The sequence below is a fragment of the Paramisgurnus dabryanus genome, chromosome 10 (genome assembly GCF_030506205.2).
Source record: "Paramisgurnus dabryanus chromosome 10, PD_genome_1.1, whole genome shotgun sequence".
Lineage (NCBI taxonomy): Eukaryota > Metazoa > Chordata > Actinopteri > Cypriniformes > Cobitidae > Paramisgurnus > Paramisgurnus dabryanus.
In genome coordinates, this window is record NC_133346.1 from 23,374,622 (window position 1) to 23,402,065 (window position 27,444).

Below are 27,444 nucleotides of genomic sequence, written 5' to 3' on the forward strand. Positions count from 1 at the left end.
GTTCAATGCCTTCCAGAAAATGTTCTTCTTTAAATATATAAACATGCAATATATCAAATGAAAGAACAGTCATTCATCCTACCTTCATTTGTTCTGTTTATATCACCTCTCAAATATTTGTAGGATTCTTAAAAAATACAAAATTTTGAACAAAAAGCTGAGATAATTGCATTTTTCAGAGTGATGATCAAAACATACACAGCGTTCTTACTGTTTGCCCTAAGGTATTTCTTACGGGTTTTATAAGTTGGGTAAAGAGCCCCCTGGTGGATAACAGCAGAAATATGGATTGCCGGAAAAACTTGTCATTGGCAGGGAAGCGTTTTCTCTTAATTGACGAGTTAACTCGACAATGGCAGGAAAAGAGTTGATTTAATGCATACAAATAAGTATGAATCATTTCTATTAACCTTCAGTCTGGGAAAAGAACTGGGGTGGGTTGCTTATTATTTTAACCTATTTATTATTTCAAACAACATATTAATTTCATAGACATATCAATAATTATTACATTAACTCTTTCCCCATCATTGACGAGTATTTCCGCCAATCCGCATTATCGCTATTATCTGCAACTTTTAAAACCCAAAGTATCGGCTTAGGGGAAACAGCTGTATGTCTGTGTATGTTTTAAGGATTGCTCTGAATCTGATCTCTATCAAAATTCCTTCACAAAATTTTTTTATTTTTGAAGAAACCTACCCATATTTGAGAGGTGATAAAAAGAGAACTAATGAAATTAGGATGTTTTTGTTTGAAAGCAGAGGGTCTGTTCTTTTATTTGATATTTTGTTTTATATATATTTTTTAAGAAGAACATTTTCATTAAACTTGTGAAAATCATGAAAAATGCTGGTGGGGAAAGAGTTAATTTTCCTCATCTGCCATTTTACATGCATATTGCACTTTGACTAAAATAGAGACTTCTTTGTCCTTTATAAAGCCTGTATAAAGCCTTAAAATACTGTCTCTGTAGGCAGCTCACTACATTTTGAAACACAGCATACCATATGTTACAATGTGAGGCAGACCTTATGCTGATGGTCAAAAGTCTGGCCATGCAAAACTGCTACCATGTGGTCAAATTAATTTCAGTCCAGCAAACAGAAAAGCCATCATCACAAACTAATCAGAATGCAATGGAAATTCTCATTACACATTTTTGGCATTGCACTTTATCTTATTTTTCATTGCGATCACCAAAATGTGACAACAACCGAAATGCCATTGATGCGGTCACCTGAAGCTGGGTGGTGCTTTATGGAGCTTGGCCTGTAACAGAGTAGATTCATTCTGCGCTATAGCTCCCAGAAGCCCCCACTGGTCAAAAGCAGATTGTTTCTCATTTGGCTGAGTGGCACCACAGCGGCTTGTTAAAGCGCAAGTTTAAATACATCATTTCTGGGAATGAAAGGAGCGCAGAAGAAAAATGGCCTGCTGCAACAGTTTTTTCCCCTCACCCCCCCTCCCGCTTCTCTTCTTTTGCACTCCATCCCGCTGTTTTCCTGAACAAGAGACAGAGCGTGAAACATATGCAGTCATTTCACAGCTGTCTCGTGCCTTTTTTGCTAATCTTTTTCAATCCATCACGCACGTCTGTCCTAAGAACATTTTCAGATTAATACAATTTTACCCCCAATCTATGCTTTAACAAAACGTATACCTTAACATAACCACCTTATCATGCAATTATATTCATAACCTACAATTATTTAATTGCTTCTCTATCTTTAAATAGGGATAGATTACAATGGTCAAATAAAAAAACAACCAATTATTTAGTAAGATCAACAAATATACTGCATATGCAATTTTCAAATGGAACTCATTTAGAGGCAGTTTACCAGACATGTTTAGATTAATCCATGTTTAGATTAATTAGGTAATTCATATTAGTTTTTACAAACAAACCTTACAAAAAACAATGCAAGTGTGCATCTTGAGACAAAACAAAGGCACTGAAATATGTTAAAATATGTCGGTGCAAGATGTTTTTAAATGAAGGCACCTCAAACATGCATTTTAGCCTAGGACTATAGGATAAACCCTGTCCGGGAAACCGGCCCATAATGTTGCATTTCAAAATTCAAGCCCACAGCCAAGCATGCTGTGTCAGATAAAAAATCCAACTTATCTCAAACCCTGCATGCTTTTTTATTCCATTTACCTACAAAGAAACTCTGAATTTCACAAAACTACACCCCAGCATATAGTACACTCTTGAAAATACAATAAAAGATCTTAAAGGGGACATTTCGCAAGACTTTTTTTAAGATGTCAAATAAATCTTTGGTGTATCCATAGTTTGTATGTGAAGTTTTAGTTCAAAATACCATATAGATAATTATGATAGCATGTTACAATTGCCAGTTTGTAGGTGTGAGCAAAAATGTGCCGTTTTAGCGGTGTCCTTTAAAATGCAATCATGGTTTGACACTGGGGACCCAATTATTGCACTTAAAGCAACACTAAAGAGTTTTTGCTCTTTGCTCCCCCTACAGGTTGAAAGCGGAATTGTCCATTACCACTGTCGTAAATAATTTAGCCTACTTCAGCAAAGCTGGCTCTGATTGGATTGTAGGTCTGACGAAGCAAGTTTTTGTACTTTTCAATCAAACTACAGGACCGCGACCCGACAATTGGAAACTTCTTTAGTGCGGTTTTGGCCGATAGAGGGCTGCAAAGCAAATATCAAAGTGCCGTTCACCCTGAAGATGAACGACTGAAACTTTTTTGGAAACGTTATTTTAAGGTAAAAAAAAACTCTTTGGTGTTGCTTTAAACATGGAAAAAATATAATTTTCAAGATATGTCCCCTTTAAACGATTCTTACCTTACACTGTAAAGTTGGATCAACTTAAAACATTACTTCAATTGATAAAACCTAAAAAAAATTAATTATATGTTTAAGTGAAAAATATTTTGTGATAAATTTAAGTTTAAAAAACATTTTTTTAGGTGTTACCATTCAAAGTTATTTTTTAAGTTGATTCAACTTTTTAAATTTTAGAGTGTAGATATATTGTATGGAGCCCCTAAGGGGACATGGAACAAAAATTCAATAAAGTTTACTTCCGCGTGCGCACGTGAAACTATCGCATGCTCACGTGAAACTTTTGCATGCACACGTACGTTGAAAGCACATGAAAGTTTCACGTGAGCACATGAAACTAAACTTTCGATTTTTTTTACTCTAATGTCACCTTAGGGGCTCGGTATATATCTTATTCACTCAACCTTTTCACTTATTTCAGTGTAACCAAGAACTATCTCCAACAAAATAATGATGTAATATTTGTATTATCAAATGTCAGGCAAGAGCATAATAATAATAGTGAGAAGATCCAGTAAAATACAGCCTTCTATTCACAAACAGTCCTCAAAAGGACAACAGCACTGTGCAAACTGCAATCAACACAGATTTTTGGGCAGTATCAGCCCTGTTATCTGATTTCCATAATTCTTCCTGTGAACTAGGTGCTAAAACAACACAGACAACATGTGTAAATAAGCGAAGCTATCGAAGATGGCAATCCAATCTTAGTAAATCTCTCAGTAATTTTTTTTGAAAGAGAAGGTCACCGGTTCCCGTTCTGTTCCCGTTTTTAAATAAGCATCTTATAGACTCTTCTTCGCACCTCTCAGGAAATGAAAAGTCGCAAAGTTCATCACTCTGCGGGTGTGAACTTATGCAAATCTTTCTTAGATTCACTCCACACTTTCGTGGATTTGTGGTAAATGTCAATGCTTTTTAAAGCTCTACAGCTCTACTTCATCTCTGCTCAAATCAATTACAACCGAGCAGAAACATTGTTCTGGTGAAGCCCAGCCATTCATATGAACCACTTTAATTACCATTCTGCTCTATAATTATGTTATTATAATAAAATAAAAACATTTTTATTATAGTGTCTCTTTTAAAAGACAGATCAGAATGATACTATATGGGGAACTGTGATAAACTGTGACATGCAGCAAAATGTGTCCAACCACTTTATCTACTGTATATCTGAAATCTTAAAATGTAGTCCTCCTTGTGAAAAATTGCTTTATCTGTTACCACACTTTAAAGAAGCTGGGTTATTTTCAACCCAACTTTGGGTCAGAAATGGGCAAGCTTAGCCGATAGGTAAAATTAACCCAGAAAATGTTTATATTTGACCCAACAATGGGTTTAAACAACCCAGTATTTGCAGTGAATCTAATAGTATTCATTAGAGACTTTGCAGAATTCATTAAGCCTATGATTTTAAAACAGATGGTGTCCTATTTTTGTCCTGCATCTTTAAGCCACCAGTCACTATACAGTATACCTGACAATTTACATCACAAATCCAAAATTAACTTGTACCTTTCATCTAAACGACATGCACATTTTTGCCGTGCATAAAAACCTCCACCTCCGTAAATCTTTAACTGGAAGTTTGTGGTGAGATTGGGAGAGTGTCTGGTTTTGAAAGCGTTGGTAAGATAACACAGACGCCGAAGATTCTGGTAACTGAATTGTACTTGTGTATCTGCAACAGACTGAACGTCACGTTATTCAAAGTGTTTTATTAATCGTCTCCATTCAGGGACATCATGCGCTATTTGAGAGCACTTAATTGTTTCCATCCCACATTTTGTTGTCGGATCCCGGCAGCTTTGAGGCATCCATCGCTCAGCGAGGTCCGTTCCAACTGCCATCTGTCTCATTCCTCACTAGAATGAATGGCTTCCTACACCGCGCTTCCCCCGTGCCGAGCTGCCTCTTTCATCCCTCCGAAGCCCTCTTGCCGTGATGCACTACATGAGCGCACATATGAGGTGCAGCTGAAATGCAGCCCTGCAGAAGACTGATGATGTTTCCACCTCTTCGTGATGGAGCTCAATATGGTCTTTGCTGCAGGCTGATATGAGCTTGTGTTTGGCTCGATACGGTTTGTTTTGGGGCAGTGGAGCTCTCGAACAACTCAAATGGGATTCGTGCAGCTCTGAGGAAAATTAAGTTGCTTGTAAAATTAAGTAGCTGGATTACATATGGGGGAACAAGTTGCTCATTGGTGAAGTACCCTGTACGACATCATCCATACACCCACACCCATACATTAAAATGAAAAGAAGCAAAGTTGTAGCCTGTCAGTTAGGATTTGACAGAAGAATTGGAATGTGACAGATGTTGATAGAGGTGTCAATTATGACAAGATTTCCAGGGATTATAGATTTGTCATTATATTTGATCTTTCGTTTTATCACTGTCAGTATGGTTTTTCACGACTATAGAAAGTGGGCTCGCTTTTACAATAACAATGCATCTCATAAATACTTTTTAGTGCCATGCAATACACTGATCACATGCTTCAATCGTTTTACATTAATAAATAATACATATGATTTAATTTCAGATATGTAAGAGTGATAAATTCAAGAATGTCAAGACAGCTCCATATCAGAGATATTGTTGACTGGTTGGTGTACTGGGCCTTTTTAATTTTTAAGACAACTTATCCAACCCAGGTTTACTTGGTATACATACCTCTGCCTACATTTCTGCATAATCCAAAATATTTTGCTCCACGTACGGATTTTAGATTATGGAAAAATGTAGGCAGAGGAACATTATTCCAGAACTCTGATTGATTTCGTAATGAGCAAATCAGTTTCCAGTGGTCATAACTGATCTCATACTATGGAGCTGAAAGGACACAATTGGGCTCAGGTGGAGACCCGAACACATTAGTTGACCAGCTTTACCTGAAAGACCTCATTGGTCAACCAACTTCACCAACAGGATCATATCGACCAATCTCAACAGCAAAATTTTGCATACCAACTATGTGGGTTAGACTAACAATACCCAATGCAGGAATTTTTTTGTGGGTCTAAGCTGGATTGGTTTATCCAGCCTGATCTCACAACAATTCGTACATATTTTACAAGTTGGCAAACCCCTAAGCCAAACATCACAGCGGCAAAGCAAATTGTAGAAAAAAGTATGAATGTGCTCATACGTATGAATACAAATTAGGCACCTCATAAAATATGTAGGAATAACCACAAGTTAGCGTTAAAATACCAGTACACTGAAGATGGACTTACATGCTGCCACTGATCTCGAATAAGCGGCCGGTAGCGCAGGAAATACTTCAGCGGGAAGGTATCCACATCGGGCCATGAAGAAGGGCTACTCCAGGTCACTTCCAGTCTTCGTGCATTATTGGTCACAGGTTTGGCCACCACCTTCTCAGGAGGGTCCGGTTTCACTGTTGGACCAAAGGGAACTCAATGTAAGCTGTCCAGGGAAATTATTAATATTTTTATTTAAAGTCTCATAATCTAATTATGGGATTTGGAACATCAAAGTTTGATTTAATTTAAAAATGCCACCATCAAAACTGTGTAATCGAGAAATAGATAAATGATGAATGCCGTTGATGTTTCATCTTTATGATTCTCCCTTTGAGCAGAAAATCGGTTCAACCTAATACACACGTCTTTTTACGAAGCCACACTGTGATGTCCTTTGAGCCTCTGAATATCAGGAGGGCGTTTTGGTGTCAAGGTTTATGGGAAATAAGCAGAGTGCAACAGAGTGGCCTTTTTCTTTCTGTCTAGCTGTGGTGGCCCAAGATCGCTCTGTTTGCTCTGCGGTTTTACTTTCTCTCAAACACACACACACATGAAGACAAAGGGATGTTTCTGAGCCCCGTTCCCTTTACTATTCATGGCGGACGTATAGTGGCTTCAGGATTTATCACTTGGGCCGTGACCTAGCGTGAGTTAAACACTCTTTACGACTTTCAAACACTGTAGATGTTGTTTGGATGTCTGCTATTCGGATGCTAATTTTTTAGGCTAAGACGGAGGGCTACGCTAAGCCTGCTGAGAAACAAACCCATCTTAAACCATCCTTATTTGTGAATTGAAGCTCTTAGCCTGTGTTAGGCCGATTCAAGCTGGTGTTTATCTGTTTTAGCTAGCTTTAACTAGTGTCATGTGACTAAAACAGCCCGATGTACCAAACATATAGGTTGATTTAAACTTTTTCATATTAGTAAGTTCATTTTAATATATTATATATTTAGTATCATCTTGTTGCTATATTCCGAGCTTAATAAAGAGCTGAATCCTTCACTTTGTATCCTCCACAAATTTCTTTGATGTGGTTTCATCTACAAGTAGCCTGCTTCTCGTTGAAATGTATACAGTATGCTTATTCTCAAATGAAATCAAGTAGCTTTTACATGGCAAATGCATTTTTAAAACGAATCCATTTTCCATGAAAATATACCCTGGTTGCGGGATGCCAATATTTTTGTTGTCAATGCAGTGATCCGGATGGCATTAGCATTTTTATTACCATCAAGCACGCATGTAGCCATGCATGTAAAAACTTCACTAAGCTGCCAGCAGCCATTCTAACAACACACCAACCAGCGAAGAAAATAAAGATATTTTCTCCCTTTGCCTCAGTCCTTGCTGTTGTTCTTTCAGATAAGGAGGTGATTGTTGGTTCCCAGAGTATCAGTCAAACGTAAGCTAGATGTTTTGGGTCAGTCCTGGTTATCCCTATATTTGCAGGTCAAAGCCTGGCCATGCAATGCAAGCAGAGATAGCAAGGCGTCCTTTCTGCCTGGCGACTAAGTCTATTATTATTGTAGCTAATGTTAGTTGGCTCAGTGATATGAATAGATCAGATGCGATAACATTCATTCGGCGACATTATTATAATGATTGGATTCATCTAGCGAAAACAAACACCATGCAACATCATGTACTTCATGCACCATTAGGGATGTGCAAAACCATGCATTTTTAAAATTGACTGGTTGGGTTAAATGAGCGATGAATCAAAAACTCTGCATTAAAAAAATCACAGAGCAATTTTAAAAATTGGTACAGTTTTAAAATGAAAAGTAATAAAAATGATTCGATTAAAATGAATAAGCTGGTTGTTGTACTACTACTGAAGTACTACTGACCATCCTGCCAGTTGCTAGACACCAATGGTAGTCACAAAATAGTCATAAAAATAAAAGTGTAAGCATGATTGCATATAATTGTTCATAGAAAATAAATTTACTTATAATTTTATGCTGACATGGAGTCATACACAAACCTTTTTATATTATCAAATCAGTTACTAAAAAAAATCCTTCTCATTGTTTGAATATCCTGTTATAAGACATCTGTTTCACACTGACTGTTTTTAAATGGCTGGGTGTGAAAAATGTGATATAGTTTAACGTTTGGCTTAATTTTAACAAGCTTTGTTTGATCTGCTTCCATTTGGGACTTAGAAACTATGTTGACATCTGCTGGTTTAATGACACAAAACATTTCCTGCGTGCACAATAAATCAATAATCACTTTCCAATTTATTACGAGTCCATATTCAATTCAAACTGTACCTATACTTGATTCCTCAAAGCTGATGGCCGTAGAAGCTCTGCCCAGCGCGTTCACGGCTGTGACATTGACTCGGTATGGAAAGCTGGAGAAGAGTTCTGGAAACTTCACATGGAATCTGTTCTTGTGATCCTCATCTCTTTTTACCTCTAAAGGCTTCTGGTTATGCCTGAAAAACAGAAAAGAATCAAAGAGATCTAGCAACGTCCTTATTTAAAACAGTGACTATAGGTGAAAATCTGCAATCTGTAACCAACTTTGGTAACATACAAATATGTGTAAGTACATAAACATAAAATTATTCACAACAATATACTTACTTACGGTAACGGTAAGCTGCGCTGTCAGAACTGACAAACGTTGTTTGTTAATATAAAAAAAGGACGTAAATTAGCCTGAAATTTCATGTTTCAAACAGAGGTGGCGATAGAGAGGCAAAAGTTACAGATTGCTTCTTAAAGATTCAAATTCCACATAATAATTCAGTTTTTAAGATATTGAAGAGGCGCCAGGAAACACTGTCAGAGTATTTTTAGTTTGACGTTCCAGCCACATCGGAAAAAGAATGCAGACGTTTAGAAATCCTTTATGGAACCAATCTTCATGATGATCATTTAGTATTTTTTGAAAAAGTAAATTGGGTTCCATAACTTAATCATGACACTGGTTTTTCTTTAAACGTTTTTGACAGCTACAGTACAAGCAAGTTATTGTGGTACAGAATGAATGTCATTCAACTTTGTTCTTTCAGAAGACAGAAACAACATTTACCCAATTGGATGTTCAACATCTGAACCACATAATAACTAGATAGCATCAGAAATTGAATAAGAGACTGGCATTTGCTTGTCCTGAGGGGAGCATCTGGGCAGAGGTCTTGTCTATGATTGACCTTTAAATCTCCAGATATGTGCTCTGTGCACACAGGCTATAATGACTCCTGCATTGATCATTTACTGTATGTCTGGCATGTAGTTCATGTCTGGTGCACATAATTTGTGGTAGTATTACATGTTTTTTTTATGTAAGTATTAAGGTTACCTAAACTGCAAAGCGTGCAAAACATAACTTTTATTAATTTCCTCTACGTTGTCGATAATATGGGTTAATAGAGGTCACTGTTGTCTGATTAAAGTCTATTTTTAATATACTATTTTAGTCAAACCATCAAAGGAGGAGTAATTATTTGTAATTGCAGCTGAAATGTGTCAAATCAGCTATTGAAAATTAATAAAGAAGCGCATGCTGTGAAATTGCCTGCTTAGATTTTTTGGTTTGGGAGAATGTGAATAAAATACAAATACGTAAATACAGTAAATGCAGTACCTTAAGACCCCTTAGCTGTTCTAAATTTATTGTAAACCACAACTTCACAGGGCTCATTGGTTTATTAAATGGTTATTCCATTTATCTAGAAAGGTTGCATGAAATAAACATACAGCAACTAAAATGTAATGATGATGATAAAAATATTTTATAAACATACAGCAATCCAACATACATGAGAACTGCGTGTAGAGCACTTTGTGTCTTTGAAGCTATAATGTAATCTAGTGTTGGCTCTGTGGGTAAAGCATTGCATTAGCAATGCAACAAGGTCATAGGTTCGATCCCTGAGGACATGCATACTGATAAAAGAAATGCATAATTGAATGCACTGTAAGTCACTTTGGATAAAAACGTCTACCAGATGAATATTTTTATAATATTTAAAGAGCTCAGATGCAAAAGCCACTAAACAGATGATGTTAACCGAATGCTCTCGGCACATATTATATGTTCTTTAAATACTTTCACTTTAAATTTACTTTAATGCCAGTTTGTTGGCAGAATCCATTAAACGCCACATCCTTTGAGTAAGTAAAGTTGTTAAAAGAAAACCCTACGCAAAAAAGCCAAATGTAAAACGACCATGGATCACATTTAAATCTGCATTCCTTCTGAGTACTTGGACCTGAATAAAACCCGAATGTGGCAGCCCAATGCTATCACATTGCATTTACAAGGTGGATAATTTGTATTAAATTGTTTGAGCACATTGGTACATTTTGTACGATTTGCCATGACCCTTATGACGTTGGGGTAAGGGTGGGGTTTCGTTATTGTTTCTTTTGTTGTACATGTACAATTTTGCACAATTAACTTCATACACATTGAGAGGACATTGCAATGTTTCAAGTTGCATCCTTAGTGATTTTGCAACTGTTTACTTGGTATTGTCCAAAGTAGTGGATTTTTTTAGAAGTGGTGTTTTTTGCCAAAATAGCTTGTATGCACTTGGTTTGGCAGCAGAGGACAAATTTGTTAAATACCAGTGAAATTATATATTTTTATATATTTTTTCAAAATATATAACAAACTTTTTGTTTTTGCATCTGAACTCTTCATTTTTGAACACTACAACAAAGATAAAAGATAACATGATTGATTAAGCGGTTTAATATACAGCACTTAAAATTATAACTTAACTCTGCAGGTTTTAATACACTGTCAGAAATAGGGGTACAGTAGGGGTCCATTTCTGTCCCCCAAGGTACAATCTACATAAAAGTACCCCAAAGGGCCCATTATTGGACCTCAAAGTACATGTATGTACCTTTTTGAGGGTCAAAAAGGTACATATTTGTTCCCAAGCATTAAAAGGTACATTTTTGTACCATTTCTTTTAAAGGATAAGGTACAATGCTAAAAGATACAGCCTCTTGCCATTTTTTTATTTGTTGTTCTAGACAACTGCTGTAAATCTGGTCAATAAAGTAAGTAACCATTGTGTCAATTTTGTTTCCTTTAGTTGGGCACATGGGTCTTGAAGTAGTGTTAGTTTTCTTCTGTTCATTGACAATGTGTTTAATTTAAAATTTTAATTTGAAATTTTAATGAAAAAAAGTTCATTTCAATTCATAAAAACTGTGCTGTGAACTCAAAAACTGCAATTGATGAACCATTACTTACAAACTAAATAAATACTGAATAACTAAATCCCTCACACACAATGGAAAAAACGCGCTTTTATTTTGACACGCGCCCATCCCCCCACATCTCACGGTCTGACTGGAGTCGAGTTTCACAGAGCAACGCAACAGGAGGATGACACAACAGTTATAAGAGCATTAACAGGTAAACACTTGAAAATCCTTCCTTCATCACCTTTAAAGCATTTTTAAACTTTAAAAATGTGTTGTTTGTCGTGACTCTTCATTTTAATACTGATTCGGTTACGGTAATTTGTGTAAAGTTGTATACGACGTGACAACGCGACATTGACACAGCACTATTGCCTCATTTTAATAGACTAATTTTAATGAGCTGGTTAATGTTCATTAAGTACACCACAGTTCTGTAAGTGGAGAAATAATTCATATTTGTGTGTTTTTCTCTCAGTAAGGACTAACATTAACTGACTGTCTGTCCTCAACCAAAGTCATTCAAGACCTGTAAAAGGTAACATTACCACATTTATTAATGTATTTTTATGTTGTTTGAGTACACCATAGTTCTGTAAGTGAAAAATAATCCATATTTATGTGTGTTTTCTCACAGTTTAGCACAAACGTTTCCCGCGCAAGTTTGAATCTCTCTCAGTCAGGGGAGATTAACTGACTGACTGACTGTCTACATGCCACCAAACAGTAATTTATACAGAAACCTTTTAAAGGTAACTTTACCACATTTATTCATTAATTTATTATGTTGTGTGAGTACACCACATTTCTGTAAGTGGAAAATTAATTTATATTTGTGTGTTTTTCTCTCAGTAAGGACTAACATTAACTGACTGTCTGTCTGTCTGTCTGTTCTCAAGCAAAGTCATTCAAGACCTGTTAAAGGTAACATTACCACATTAATTAATGTATTTTTATGTTGTTTGAGTACACCATAGTTCTGTAAGTGAAAAATAATCCATATTTATGTGTGTTTTCTCACAGTTTAGCACAAACGTTTCCCGCGCAAGTTTGAATCTCTCTCAGTCAGGGGAGATTGACTGACTGACTGACTGTCTACACGCCACCAAACAGTAATTTATACAGAAACCTTTTAAAGGTAACTTTACCACATTTATTCATTAATTTATTATGTTGTGTGAGTACACCACATTTCTGTAAGTGGAAAATTAATTTATATTTGTGTGTTTTTCTCTCAGTAAGGACTAACATTAACTGAATGTCTGTCTGTCTGTCTGTCTGTCTGTTCTCAAGTCATTCAAGACCTGTTAAAGGTAACATTACCATATTTATTCATTAATTTATTATGTTGTGTGAGTACACCACATTTCTGTAAGTGGAAAATTAATTTATATTTGTGTGTTTTTCTCTCAGTAAGGACTAACATTAACTGAATGTCTGTCTGTCTGTCTGTCTGTCTGTCTGTCTGTCTGTCTGTCTGTCTGTTCTCAAGTCATTCAAGACCTGTTAAAGGTAACATTACCACATTTATTAATGTATTTATTATGTTAAGTGAGTACACCACAGTTCTGTAAGTGAAAAATAATTTATATTTGTGTGTTTTCTCTCTCAGTAAGGACTAAGGTTAACTGTCTGTCTGTCTGTCTGTCTGTCGGTTCTCAACCAAAGTCATTAAAGACCTGTTAAAGGTAACATTTCCACATTTATTAATGTATTTATTATGTTAAGTGAGTACACCACAGTTCTGTAAGTGAAAAATAATTTATATTTGTGTGTTTTCTCTCTCAATAAGGACTAACGTAAACTGACTGACTGTCTGTCTGTCTGTCTTTTCTCAACCAAAGTCATTAAAGACCTGTTAAAGGTAACATTACCACATTTATTAATGTATTTATTATGTTAAGTGAGAACACCACAGTTCTGTAAGTGAAAAATAATTTATATTTGTGTGTTTCTCTCTCAGTAATGACTAACGTTAACTGACTGTCTGTCTGTCTGTCTGTCTGCTCTCAACCAAACAGTCATTCAAGACCTTTCAAAGGTAACGTTACCACATTTATTAATTTATTTATTATGTTGTGTGAGTACACCACAGTTCTGTAAGTGGAAAATAAATTTATATTTGTGTGTTTTTTCTCAGTTTAGCACAAAAGTTTCCAGCACAAGTTTGGATCTTTACCATTGAGGGTGGCTGACTGTTCTCGACCAACCATCATTCACACGCAAAAACTTTAAAGGTACCACATTTATTTATGTTGTGAGTATACCATAGTTCTGTCATTGGAAAATTTATTCATATTTTTGTGTTTTCTCACAGATAAGTATGAACGTGCCCAGAGCAGTTTTCGATCTTTACTATTAAGGAGGCTGACTGACTATCCTCTTCCACCTGTCATTAACACAACAAAAACTAAAGAAATGTTACTCCATATGGACCTATTCATTTACTCATTATGCTGTGAGTACACCACAGTTTTATCAGTGAAAAAATTTATATTTGTGTGTTTTCTCACTGCTTGGCAAGGACAGATGTGGCCCTGTTAAAAATGTTTAAATGTTGTTTGGTTAAGGAACAGCACACTGATTTTGTTTTAAAATATTCCTGTTTGGACAGTCTGTTAAAGTCAAAGGAATACTTGATATATTTCTAAGTAAAGTGTAAATGAAAAAATTAGTTTTTAATGTTGTGACTGAACACAATGTTGTGAATGATTTGGACTGAACAGCACACTTCTGTTTTATATCTGAACCTTTTGTAAAATAAATGATTGTTCATTAAACTCACTGTGTATTTTATCTTTTCTGTTATCATTTTTTTATACTAATGTTTAAAATTTACCTTTACTCTAAACAATTGGCTAAACCAACACAAATACACTGAGTCATATGCACTTATAATTTAAAGTTTACAATATTTAGATTGAGATATATGTATAAGTTTTAAAACCATGAGTGTACCCTGTCAAAGCCAATTTTGTACCCTTTTTGAAGGGTCCATATTTGTACTGTTAAATAAAGGTACAAAATTGTCACTAGAGGTACAAAACTGGTCCCTTAAGGTACAAATCACAAGGGTACAATTTTGTACCCTCTGCCAAGGGTACAAACACTGTACCCTTGAGGGTACAGCCCCAGTGACAAGCCATTGTACCCCTAAAGGTACAATTATGTACTTTCTTTTCTGAGAGTGTAGTTTCCAATATTGGGACAGTGGATAAGACAGGCTTCTGGTTGAGGGTCCACTTATGCTTCCTAAAGTTCCAGCACTCAGAGCCAGACAGACCTAATCAGCTCTCTATGGAGAGCGTCTGGGCACATAGATCACTGAATTAGATGCGCCTGCTGTGTCTCGAACATGACAGGAGGTGACATGACAAACAGGATGGGAAAAATGGGAACCTGAGGTTTGACGGGAGAAACAGAAAAATAACTTACTGGACGTCAACTTCATAGTCCGTAGGTATGTTTGGAGGATGCTGAAGATGCCAACTGCAGTAGAATCCTTTGGGGTAGGTGTTTGATCGACATGTTACCTGCGGTTCCTTAGGTGGAACTGTGAATAAAGCAGAAAGGTGAAAACGTCAGCGCTTTATCACCTATAAGCTTTTTCAACAATATTCCCAGTTTCTTTAGTTGTGTAACCCCTCGAACCTCCCTCAGCTCAAGCATTAAGCAGGAAAGGATAAATGGGGGAATGTAATAACCGCCCATGCCCTCCTTCCAGATTAGGGTCCTTTCTTAGAGCTCCACTGGACCATGCCCACCACTGCCAAAATTGAAACTGATGAGTTGGACCGGTTGCCAGGGTGACGTACAAGATTAGCCCTTCCCATGTGTCTCTCTGTAAAATGGACGGTGATTTAGGCCCTGTTAGCTGTTCAGCGCCTTCCTCTCCGTCCTCATCTCCATTGGCCCTCTGGGGCCCAACAAACCATGAGTCTGTAAGAAACAAACCTGCTTTATAGCTAACCTCTGGGCTTCCCTTTGAGCTTTGATTGCTCTAAACACAGCACTAAGCTGCCAGCTTACAAACAACTCCTTCCTGATGAAATTTGATGAGCCTGGCTTTAAAATCTGTGTGAGGAGACTGTAGAGAGCCAATGTGTGTTTTAACTCAGCCACGGCTTCTTATTATATATCTTTTGAATCAGTAAGAAATTGCAGTGCTTTTAAAGTTTTTAGCAGACATAGATTGAGGAAGATTTTTTAAAGTGACTTCAAGCCTTTTCCAAATGATATTTGCTATAAGACATCCTTAGTACTGCTCAAAGGTGTGCTTTTAAAAAAGCAATGACTTACTATTTTTGATGCATGTGATGAAACGGGACAAAAAACAACAGGCTGGCATTGAACGAGGGACCAGACTTTATTTGGGGGCCAGAATATTGAAAATGGTCAAAATGGGTCTCTAGCTGTCAATAGGGTGGTACACGTATAAAAAGTCCACCGTTACAGGTATTAATAATACCTTAGAGGTAAAAAATGGTTCAAATTAGTAATTTCTTCATTATTTCTTTATTCATCACACCATTCCAGCATTATTTATGGCGAAAACTTTTTAATCCATACACAAGTTGATCCACAAGAATGAATCCATACACAGGTTAGGGGAGGGACAATTTGTTATCTCCAATTCACCTAACTTGCATGTTTTTGACCAGTGGGATGAAACTGGAGTACCCAGAGTAAACCCACATTGACACAAGGAGAATAGACCTTTTTTTAAAATACCTAGACAAAATCATAAAGCAATACTCTGGGAACTACAGTTCCCAACTGTGGCATTTATTTATTTTTATTTAATATACATTAAATCATCCATTTTTTTATTATCCTTATGTTTTGCTTTATAAATGATTACGCCTTCGTTTATGTGCAAAACAGCTTGTTTAACACATTAGTCACCATTGTAGAATCAATTGCCAATTGAGTTTTGGCCTTTTGTTAAGAAAACAACAGAAATATTGATCGGAAAATATGCAACCTTCCCCAACACATTAACGTAGATAGATTAGCGTTACTGAGATCTTGTATCCCTGAAATAAAATCTCAACGTGAGTAGATGAAGGAAATACACAGAGGTGAAGGCACAAGGTTGCAGAAGGAGAAGTATCAAACATTTGCCCTTGCATTCCTGCCCCGAACTACTGGACGTTTCTCCTCCGGAGGTGCATTCCTCCTTAAACTTCAGACAACAGGAGGTCTTCCTTACCCTCAGGCCAAATGAGCACACTGACAGCTCACAGACCCTCGTCCCTGACTGCTTAAAACACCGGAACCCTCCTCTTTCAATTCCTTAACCTTCCCAAAAAAGAATGCACGGCCGTCCGCACAGAGGAAGATCTCAAAGACATTCTCCAAGAGCTAAAAGCCCGAAAACAAAAGAAGGTTGCTTTTTTGTCAGAATTTGCAGCCTAGCAACACATCTATTGTCCCCATTTATATTTTTTCTTTCTTTCATCCTTTTTTGGTAGGCCAGAATGTTTTAAAAGGGACAACAAAGACATATCGCAGCGTTCTTTCTTATATGAGAGATTTGATCTAAGATACCAGTGCCAAAGTAACAGTGTTAGCCGGAGGGGTGGAGAAGTTAAACAAAACTGTTAGTTAAGGCACTTTGATAAGTGTTGTTTGAAACATGGTAAAGTTTCAACTAAAATTAAGCTGAATCTCACAAAGAATGTACTGATCGTGTTACCACAAAATCAAAAGGAAATGATATAAAATGTTATTTTGCATAAGGATAAACTAAAGTTTAAAGCATTATGGGGTGGTTTCTCGGACAGTGATTAGCTAAAGACAGAATTAGGCCTCAGTTTAATTAGGAAATATAGCTAGTTTTAACAAACATGCCTTACTAAAACATTACCTTTGGGCATTTTGTGGCAAACAAAGGGCACTGAAGTATTTCAAGATATGTAAGTGCAAGTTGTTTTCAGTTTGGATGGCTCTTACATTTATTTTAGTCAAGGACTAGTCTAATCCCTGTCCAGTAAACCACCCCATTAAGATTTATAGCATTTGGACATTATTCCTGAAAATTAGGGGCAATATATAGTAAGTAAACCTCCTGTCTGCATACATTTTTCAACAGCTAACATCATGTATACTTACTTTTTGGTTGCATTACTGTAATGAAAATTAAACATTATTTACTCACCCTCAAGTTGTTTGATGCCCAATGTCTTTCTTTATTTGTGAGAACCCAAGCGTAGATGTTTTAAAAAAAGTTTTTTTTGTGGATTTCTGGTTATTATGGTGATATAGGTGGTCACCATCCACTCCCATAGTAAACAGAAAACCTTTCATGCTTTAAAAGTACCCAAAAGTTTAAAATAAATAACTCAATATGCATCATACATTTTAAATGTCCTAAAGACATTTACTCTTCTACTTTCTTGTTGTGGATTTTGCTTTTGTTGTTACACACTATTAAAAAGTAAACATCATCAATCTGCCTAAACATCTGTTCAGACTAGGGTTGCAAAGCTTGGGAGATGTAAAAATATTTCAAGTTGGAAACTTCAGGAATTAAACAAATATAGTGGGTAATTTATAAAAACTGTATCACATACAAACATTAGATTCCTCAACATCTTATACTCATCTTCATCTATGTGCCACAATTTCAACATATTTCTGTGTAATTTGAATAGGAAGTTACTAATTTCCCAGAATTTTGCAAACCTAGTTTAGACACACTTTTTAAAAATCGAAATCTGCTTTTGGTTTGTGAAGAACAATGAAAAACATTGGGTATCAAACAGAATGATATCAGCTAAAAATTTTGGGTGAACTATCCCTTTAAAATACATAATAGTTAGTCATTACCAAAATAATGCTACAATACAGAATATTTCAATTATTTTCTAAATAGGCCTCATTTTCTTCATATAAATATAATTTCTTATTGTTGTCTTATGATGAATCTGAAATGACCAGGACAATACTTGCCATTCATTTAAAATAAAAATATTAACATAATTAGTTTGTCACATTGTCCTTTGCTTTAATGTCTGAAAAGCGAGTCCTGACAACCTGAAACTATTTTGTCAAGTGTAAGAATGCTTTACGAACAGTTTGAAATGTTTGCATCATTGTAATGGTATCAATAAACGAATAAACGTTTTCACAAAGCATTGAATATAACTTGACATATTGCAAAAATGTGAAGCAATCATGGCAAAATGATTGAAAAACGTATCATATCCAGAGCTGGTAAATGATACCCTCCAAACTCTTGGTACAAAAAGAGAAAGTTAAGTACTATTTGTAATAAAAGCAGATAATTGCAGAAGTCAACGAAGAGGGGCAATTTAGCTGTCAGACAAAGTACACTTACTGTTCGCAAACTCCCTTACCAGCCTTTCCGGCCACTTGTTTTTTTATATTGATGTAATTTAAATGAAACATACGAAAACATTTCACTTTGACCCCAGGTGCTTATTTTTAACCCCACTTTACATCCAAAGCTAACATGTCATTCAATGCGCTCAACTGACCAAGTCTGTGACCCTGGACATTTTCACAAATTCAGGTAAACAGTTTCACAAATTGAGCCATATACCCAAAGGCTATAGATTACACCTGGTCGTGAAAGAATGACAAAAATTGCCCTATAGAATGCAATATAAGGGCAGCTCTTTCTAGCCCCCTTGCTCTGCTGGCTGTCCGCTCCCTAATCTGAGGCCAATAAAAGGCCAAAGCAATGAAAGACGTGGTTTTAAGGGTCAGTTGACAAACGTCAAACCGCCAGCCCACATGAAAGGCGAGTAAGTGAATCCCAGGCGACTACCACTATCATCACTAACTGCTGATCTGTCAAAGCCCGGTCCGCCCCCCCCATGACGTGTCTGGAATGCGGACTATGTGCTCAGCAATTGAAAGCAGATCAGTGTGGGTAGGAGGGGAGGGGGTCAAGTTGCACTTAAGCGCCTCTACCTGGAGGGAAATAGGGATCAGCTGCTATAAACTCCTAATGTGGTCTCGGCCCACACCTAGATAACAGTCAGATACTGGACAGCTGATAAACAAACTAGCAACTTAAAAAGAAAGCTGTGGGTGTTTTGTTTGAAAGGTTGAACACTTACGCCAATATATTATGCATATCTTTAAATGACTGAACGCTATGACACTGTAGCACTTCAAATTGCTCTGTTTGTTTGAACATCATGATTAAGCTTATATTAGCTCAGCCAATGGCAGTAAAGGCAGGTGGATAATGTCAAACTTACATTTGTGATGCTAGTAGATTATAAATAACTGGTTTGCACATTGGTGTATTGTAAATAATAGCAAACCTGCTGTGCTGCTGTATATGTTCATACAGCACAGTTTTGCAGAAATATTCTATTTTTTGGTAACATCCAGATACATACAGATAGCATACTATTTTTTTAGTTTACAATTTAAAGAATCCAATTTCCTTTCCCTTACCTTTTAACACAAAACTGATTATTTTTGTTTGTTACCATTAAGGCGCTATTTCCAATTATGGGCGCTTGGGAGTGTTTTCTTCAGCAGAAAACTAGTTGTGCAATGCGCCAGTTGGTTGGTGTGGTATTTGTCCCACCTCTCCTTTATTATGATTGGACGGCTGAATGAAAATGGCATTGATGAGCAGTAGAAAAAAAAGAGTTCATAATAAATGCTCAGCACTTTGCCAACTGATAAACTTTGCAAACAAAATATGTTGAACTTCGCTTTTGTGGAAGGCCTAATTTGTGTTTATTGTTGCATCTCATCTAGAGGTCCAGTATTTGGGGGGGGGGGGGTGTTGGGCCTTCAAACAGGCAAAACCATCATCATAAATTAGTCACAGCGCATGTCTTGCGCAGAAAGTGCCTGTCTGGCAGCTTTTCAAAAAAACAGCTTTGCATCGTCTGTGCATGCATTCAAATTCATCTTGTGCCACAGATCCTAATCGAAAGTCCAATATAAAAAAGCCCAATAAATCCCGGACTGAGATGCCCGAATTGGAGTGAGAGTGAGTCTGGTATAGTAGGCCGCTGCTAAATGAAATGCTCTCTAGCAGTACAATATTATTAATTCTTCTCTTTTGAGTATGTATTGAGTCATGAAGTGCTAGTTGATAAACTAGATTCTGTGCAGATCCTCTCTCTGTCACAAGCAAAAAAGCAGCTATTTTCTCGTGCCATGTTTGTCTGTAAAACATTTCTCGCACTCAACCGTTTTGTCACGCAAAACAAACTGACAGGCCTGAGCAAATGGCCAGAGAAAAAGCGAGTCAGCAATCTTTAGCAAAACAATTTTAAAGCAAAGCTTAGCACGGGCAAAATCCACTGCTGTAAGGTGACTATAAATCTAAGAGTAATATACTGCATGGTGTTAACAGTCTGTAGTGCTAACAACCCATTTAATAGTAAAAGGTGAAGAAAAACACAAGGTTTAGTTTGTTTTATAACAGCCTGGTCTCAATGGCTTTTAAAGGGTAGGTGCTGTTGTTTCCACTCAACGTGTTGTCGGTCAGGGTGGTCTAATAATATAAACCAGCTCTCAGCAGCTCTACATCACTGGATTCAGACAATTTTCTTACCCATTAAAGAACAACTAATTTACTGTGACATGTGCCCATCCCCTTAAAGTCTGCAAGTAGAAACTTCAAATAATGAGGTTCCTATGTGTTAACTGCATAACAACAAGCAGTTAGAAGCTTGTAAAAACTAGCACAGGGATTCTGTAAAATGTATCTGGACGTTGTACTACACCTGTAGAAATGTCATTGCATTAGATAACAAAATGATGTGATGTGGCTTGAGTTTCCATATACTATTTGGGGCCACTGTATAAATCCCCAACAGCTTTTCATTGTGGTCTCTTGCTACTCAATAAATCCACAATAGGACAGCTACAGTGTAATTGACACTGAAGAAACCTACCCAGACCCATCGGAGCAGTCCCAACAACTCACATCACATCTGGGTCCACATTATCATCTGTTATCCCTTTCAGCTTTCTGGGACCAAAACAACCAGGCAGAGATTATATCCACTTTAGTGAAATTGTGCTAAAAAACCTCCAAGCTCTCTGAGGGGGATTTCAAAAGTAGTGAACAAGTTATGTACATATGCAGCGACCAGAGCGGAGACCATCTGTACAGGGGCGGAATAAATGAATAAAACTTTGAGTTTCTAAACCTCAAGGCAGTAATTTTATATTGAAGCTATTAGTGTGCGGTAGAGAAACAGCAGTTCTGTTTCCATGGGGCCTCTCCTGGACTGTCCCTTAAACATCACCATTACAAGACAAAAGGATGTTTGAGAGATTCTGAGGATGTGAAAAATTCTGGTCACTCCTGGGAATTACTCAAATAGGGTTTGTTTTTTAAAGTAAATAACGTGTTGGGATTTGGGAATATTTTTGAACTTTGAAAAACAAAAACACAGATTTGACAAAATAGGATAGTGTATGTTTCATGATTCAGTCTTTGAATTTACACAGATATTTTTCAGGCATAGAATTTTAGCAGGATTTACTGTATATATTCTAGAGCCAACAGCCTTCTGGGCTTTTTACATTTTGAAACCCATTATGGGATCAAACATCTTGCAGAGCTTCTTTGAAAGTGTCCTCTCTGTGTCTCATTTTTGACAGTCCATTGTCTCTCCAAAGGTTCAAAGAACTAGAATCGTGATTCTTCCCTTCAGTCACAATGTTAAAGAGCCCGATGCGGCTGACGGATATCTGATGGGGGCGAGAAGGAGGGGAAGTCATCAGGGAGAGTTGGCGTCTGAAGTGGGCCATCATGAGGGCCTAATTTGACAGAAATGCAGGGAGGAAGACTGATGAGTGCTGAGCATGTGGTGGAAAAACAAAAAGGGAGGGGCTGATGGATGAAGGAGGGGTGGAAGAGGTAAATCGTCTGCCCTAGTAGACAACATCATGGACGATGCAACACCTCAGATGAGAAGTATTTGGGTGGTCTTTAAACTGAGTGTCTCTTGTATCTCTTACCAAGAAACAAGAGTGCTTGTGTTTGGCATAGATCTGGCTTGACAATGGTATTGTTAGTCAATTTGGCCATGTGTTCGCACTTACTCAGCTGCATTCTTTCCTAAATGTATTGTTTCTGTGTTTAACGGCATCACAAGTGACACTGGCATTGAAATCCTTGAGATTAGAGCTTGATTTCACATTGATTTCAATATTTGACACAACCTTACTCAGCAAATATAAAAGATATCAAGTTTTATATTGTCCATGATTTCATGTAGAAAACAACACATCACAAAAAATTACTTTAGCTGGGTTTTCCACTGGTGTTTGATGGCCTAAGCCAATTTAGCTCTATTCCGAGCATGGCTGACTTGGTATTCAGCTCATTTAGCTAGGCAGTCAGGTGACAACCACCCAAACTTTTTCCCTCCAAAATACATCAAAACAGATCAGCTAACTGCCTTTAGGCTGGTTTATACAGTACACATTTTCTAGGCAGGGAGAAATTTAGCTTGCAGCATCTGGTTGTAGCTCACAGACCACATCATCTGCGATTCACAGTTCTCCAATTAGTCTAGGATTATCTAGGAGTAAATATTGCGCTTTTAAGTATCCATCTAAGAATCATTCCAGAACTGTGCTGTGGTGAAATGTTTTATGTGAACAGCTGGGAACTTCAGGTCAAATCTCCAGTAGGATGTGCTGCTGAACAGACGATGTAATATTCCATATTCATCCATGAAAGGCAGGGGATAAATGATGGTCATTGTGTGGACGGAGCTCCCTGTCATTCCACAGTCATGCTAATGGCTCTAATCTGACAGTGGGCTCTGGCGGTCGGCTCTTTGCTCTCTGCCTTTTTCTCAACAACACCCCCCAGTCCTTTTCACATTTCTGTCCCTGTGTCATCTGCAAGAAACGGGCGGTATTACATGCCTGTTTGTTCCCTTTGTCATACAAACTTCCCAGCTATTAGGATCGAAATTGGGAGGGGCAGTGGTTTGGGGGTTAAAGACTGATAAAAGAGTGTGTTGTGAGGTGAAGGGGTGGTGGGTTTCTGCCCGAGACCACTAAGCTTGAATGCTTGCCCACTCTACTCCTGCTGATCACCGGCCATTGTTTCTGATCAGTCAGGAATTTGCTCATGCAAAACCCTCTCTGCCTCATAAAAAGATGAACGCTGTTCTTAATGTGTGCTGTAGACTGGCGGCGGAAGGCAGTGTAAACGGACCGTTGGTTTTGATGCACTGAAAATGACAGCTTTCACTTAGACTCACTATGGTAGTAAAGCAACAATGCCTGTGGGTTTTTAGCCAACTAGTTCTGCCCTAGACACCTGCTGATGTGTACAGTGTGGTGGCAGCCTCTTTATTATGCTAGCGGCCGGAGCAATTGAGCTGAAAATTGGTACGCCAAGACAGTCTAAAGCCATGTGGGTCGAGCAGGGATGAGAGTGAATCAGCTTAAAATACCAAGGTAATCCACTCTGACAGGCCCAAACGCAAATGGAATTCAACGCCACATGGGTGCTTCAAGAACCCATGGCTATGCAGGATTGTTTTCATCCTGTTTTGGCCCATCAGGCCGCTAGATAATGGAGAGGGCTTGTAGGAGTTCAGGATATATCTTCACTGTGATGACATGTTGGTATTTGTGGACAGCTCAGTTCCTGTCTGGCAAATTTAATGGCGGCACAAAGTTGCTCTTAGGACTTAGAACTCACTCAGTGTTTAATTAGGGACTAGTAAAGTTTAAAGTTTAAACCAAGGATTAGAATTCCCAGTGAGAAGATTAGTCCAATACACCGGTCTAGGTTTCGGGAATAGATTTAAGGCTTTAAATGCATGGCAGAATTCTTCTCAGTGTGGTAAAAGAACTCCAGAAAAGTGTTATTTCAAGCAATCAGTTATAGGTGGACAGTTCTAACAGATGCTGGTGCGTGAATGGCTTGCAAATCTCATGGTTGCCATGTGAAAGAAGCATTTGTCAGCCGTATTTCTGACACAAGGAATGTCTGACAGCTTAATTTATCAATCTTTTAGTTGGACAGTACTCCCTTAAGATGGAATGCCTCAATTTCACCAAGAATTTTAATCAACCTGACTGCTTCTGGGCTTCTGACCTGAGGGATAAAGATTCTATTACTTTTGTAGATTTCGAAAAGCAACCTCAAAGCTGTGGTTTGCCTTAAAAAACGACTTCAACCAAGAAACACTTGCCAGATGAAATGCGATACAAGGGTGAAAAATACTTCTAATGGGGACAGCAGAAGCACAAAGTGCTCTCTAATTTCAGTCTAATTTCCTTGAGAGGAAAATGACAGGTTGAGGCGAATGGTTCCCCTTAATATTTACCCCTGACATGTTCCTCTGCGGCATTTTGCGAAAATATCAAGCAGATTAACATTTCTGATTGGTAAGCCAAGAATCCCTACAGGAGTCATATTGGGGACTCAATTTCTGCACCACAATGACAGCATAAATGATCACTCTGCTTGTAATTACATTTCAGGACTCGGTTGCAACTTTGGAACATGCTCAAGTGAAAATTAGTCACAGTTCAACAGATGTCTGCAATTTCTGTTAAAAGGATGCAAAGTTAAGTAAAGGTTTCTAGGCCAGCTTCCAAACCGAGATAAACATTCCGTTCCACAAAAGCACAGAAGCAGAGGGATGCTATACAATGCCTACATTCCCGATAGTTAAGTGTTCTGGGGTTTGTCCCGACTGACAAATCGCACACTTAACCAGAAGACAGTGGCCGTATGGGAATGTGTACAGGCTGCCCTGAATGCTGCTGATTTTAAAAAGAATGAATTCCATTGATCCACCAGACCATGAATAGACTTCAGAGAGTTTAACCCCCACTGTAGTGGTTATGCCCCCTTTATGCCCCCAGATTTCTCTTTGAGCTAGGCAAGCCTCTCTTCCATGCACCTTCAGTTCAGGCTGTTACTTGGGATTTACATTTGCAGTTCCTCAAAAAGTCACTATTTTCTATTACTAATTCATATGGAAATACTATGCGGTCATTATACATAAGCTGACAGCGCATATGCTAAATGACACAACCACTAAAAATGCTAAAACTGTTAACACATCTGAATGACAAAGAGACTTCTTATGGAGTCAGAATTGATTTGAGTGCACAACTTTAGATTTTTGAGTGCATGAAGGTAACGAAAGACGGTTGTAAGCTGAATATTAAATATGGGGATTAGAGGAAAAATGGATTATAACATTTTACATCAGCTTTCGACGTATGTTATCGTCACATATACAGCCCCTGGCTTCCTTATGAGATTAAGAGGGAGCCATGGGTCTCGAAGGAGATAATGTTTTGAAATATTATTGGGCAACACATCGTGAAATAAACAAGCATATGCTCATGTAATCTTTCTGAGAAGTTGACAGATAGATCTATCTACCATGCTGAATAAAATACTTTTGGCCATTTATACATCTGACAAAAACAGTAAATATTAAAATATTTATTCTATTTCTTAAATACCATTTACTATCATTAAAATTGGATTTTGTGATTTTATATCTGGACTTTTAAAATATACTGTTAATTAGAGATATTTCGGGACACCTTTTGACTTAACCCACACATTCATGTTATAAAATACAATATGTTATAAACTGTAAAAAAAAAAAAAAACTATGCAGACAATAAGCTTGATTTCTTCTGAATCAGTAACATATGGCTAAGGAACATTGAAACTCAAACCGTGAATCTAAAAACAACCAAGTCTTACAGACATATACAAGTACAGCTGCTGGTAAATGCCTCCAACCGAGGGCTCATTATCCACATACATCCTACATTATTTTTCACTAAAGACATTCTCCCCCGCATCACCCTATACAACTCTTAGAACTGGCCTGTCTGGATACGCGAAACACCATGCGATTCAGGCAAAATATGCAATTCTCATTAGGGTCTGGATTTATGGGCCAGCCAGACCCTGAGTCTTCTGTCTCAATTAATGGCATCGACGTCCACAATGAGAACAAATCACCTGGGCTCTCCAGACGGCCGACTTCCATCTTCGGAGAGTCGGACAGATTCACTCACAGACATCTGGTCCATTTACAAATTGGAAAATGTAATTTAAAGACCAAAAAAAAGAAACATCAGGACAGAACTTTGTGCAGACTGAAGATTTTGCAGAAATCAAACCAGATTCCTCTCTACACGACTGTGTGTCTGTGCCCATAATTAATATTGTTTACCAGAAGCGGGAGACAGAGATACAGCAGGAAACCATCTAAACTTTTAAAAAAGACAAGCCTATTAATTGGCACTTGGAGAAAATTTTCCTTTTTTTTAATTAAATGCTCGCTGTTTCAGTTTTTTATTCCCTATGTAACAGAGCTCTTACTAAAAGCGTTTCCTTTAATCTTAGAGTAAATATCCTTCCACATAAAGTTGCCCATAAAGTTTTAAATTAATCAGGCTCCGGAGAGAAGACGAGACCATCTGTAACATAATTTACGTTTTATAGATCCGCACAATAGCTGCCAATACACTTTTTATGCACCTTTACACACCAGCGAAAACTCAAATGGAGCTTTAAACACATAGGAATTTGTAAGATCACACAACGAAGCTCACTTTTGCAAACGTTTGCATTGTCCATGTCCTTGGGATTCACCTTTGCTTTGGTTTAAACTTGTATGTAGTCAACTTTATGCTTTATTCCATATCATGTCTATTTATTCTGCATGTCTTATTTTTTTACAATAGTCGTGTTGGTGGATATCGTTTGGTTAATACAGAATTCCACCTATGCCAAAATAATCAATATACAGTATTATATGATTGCAATGATGCAAAACACCTGTTCACTTCATTATAAAGGGACTTGACAATGCACTCAGGGGCAATACATTTTATCAGTATGTTCATTACCTAGGATTGGAAACCCACACTGAACATTGTAAAAAAAGATCCCTGGCCGTTACTGGGGTAGTACCCTTTTAAATCATCTTACCATTAAGGTACAGTTATACATACATTTGTTACTATTTTGGATTTGTTACATTTTGGATTTCCATTCCTGCTTCATTTTTATCCTGCAACATTTGGGCCTCGAGGGGGGATTATGACGATTCACATAATGGCTGTGAGTAATAATTAATGGGATTAGGAGATTACACAGCGACTCTACCAATCTGCGCCAGGGGCCTTA

The 27,444-nt window shown here is 37.4% G+C and overlaps 1 protein-coding gene and 1 long non-coding RNA gene across 7 annotated transcripts in view; one reads left to right on the forward strand and one right to left on the reverse strand.

Annotated features, from left to right (window-relative positions):
* cntfr (ciliary neurotrophic factor receptor) overlaps positions 1–27,444 on the reverse strand; it is a 205,524-nt gene that overhangs the window by 26,468 nt on the left and 151,612 nt on the right. For both annotated transcript variants that reach the window (XM_065290230.2, XM_065290231.2), the window contains exons 5-7: positions 14,727–14,844; positions 8,391–8,557; positions 6,079–6,242 (exon numbers count right to left, since the gene is read on the reverse strand). In XM_065290230.2, coding sequence (XP_065146302.1) covers positions 6,079–6,242; positions 8,391–8,557; positions 14,727–14,844 — 449 coding nt within the window. The remainder of the gene's footprint in view (positions 1–6,078; positions 6,243–8,390; positions 8,558–14,726; positions 14,845–27,444) is intronic.
* LOC135727054 (uncharacterized) lies at positions 11,378–14,253 on the forward strand. Of its 5 annotated transcripts, XR_012337687.1 has the most exons (10): positions 11,378–11,505; positions 11,770–11,829; positions 11,929–12,043; positions 12,144–12,215; positions 12,315–12,429; positions 12,784–12,803; positions 12,904–12,979; positions 13,255–13,332; positions 13,432–13,528; positions 13,609–14,253. It is a non-coding gene; the product is annotated as an uncharacterized lncRNA (long non-coding RNA). The 5 variants fall into 5 exon arrangements; XR_012337686.1 differs by lacking the exon at positions 12,784–12,803; XR_012337689.1 differs by lacking the exon at positions 12,784–12,803 and having other exon boundaries at positions 11,934–12,043.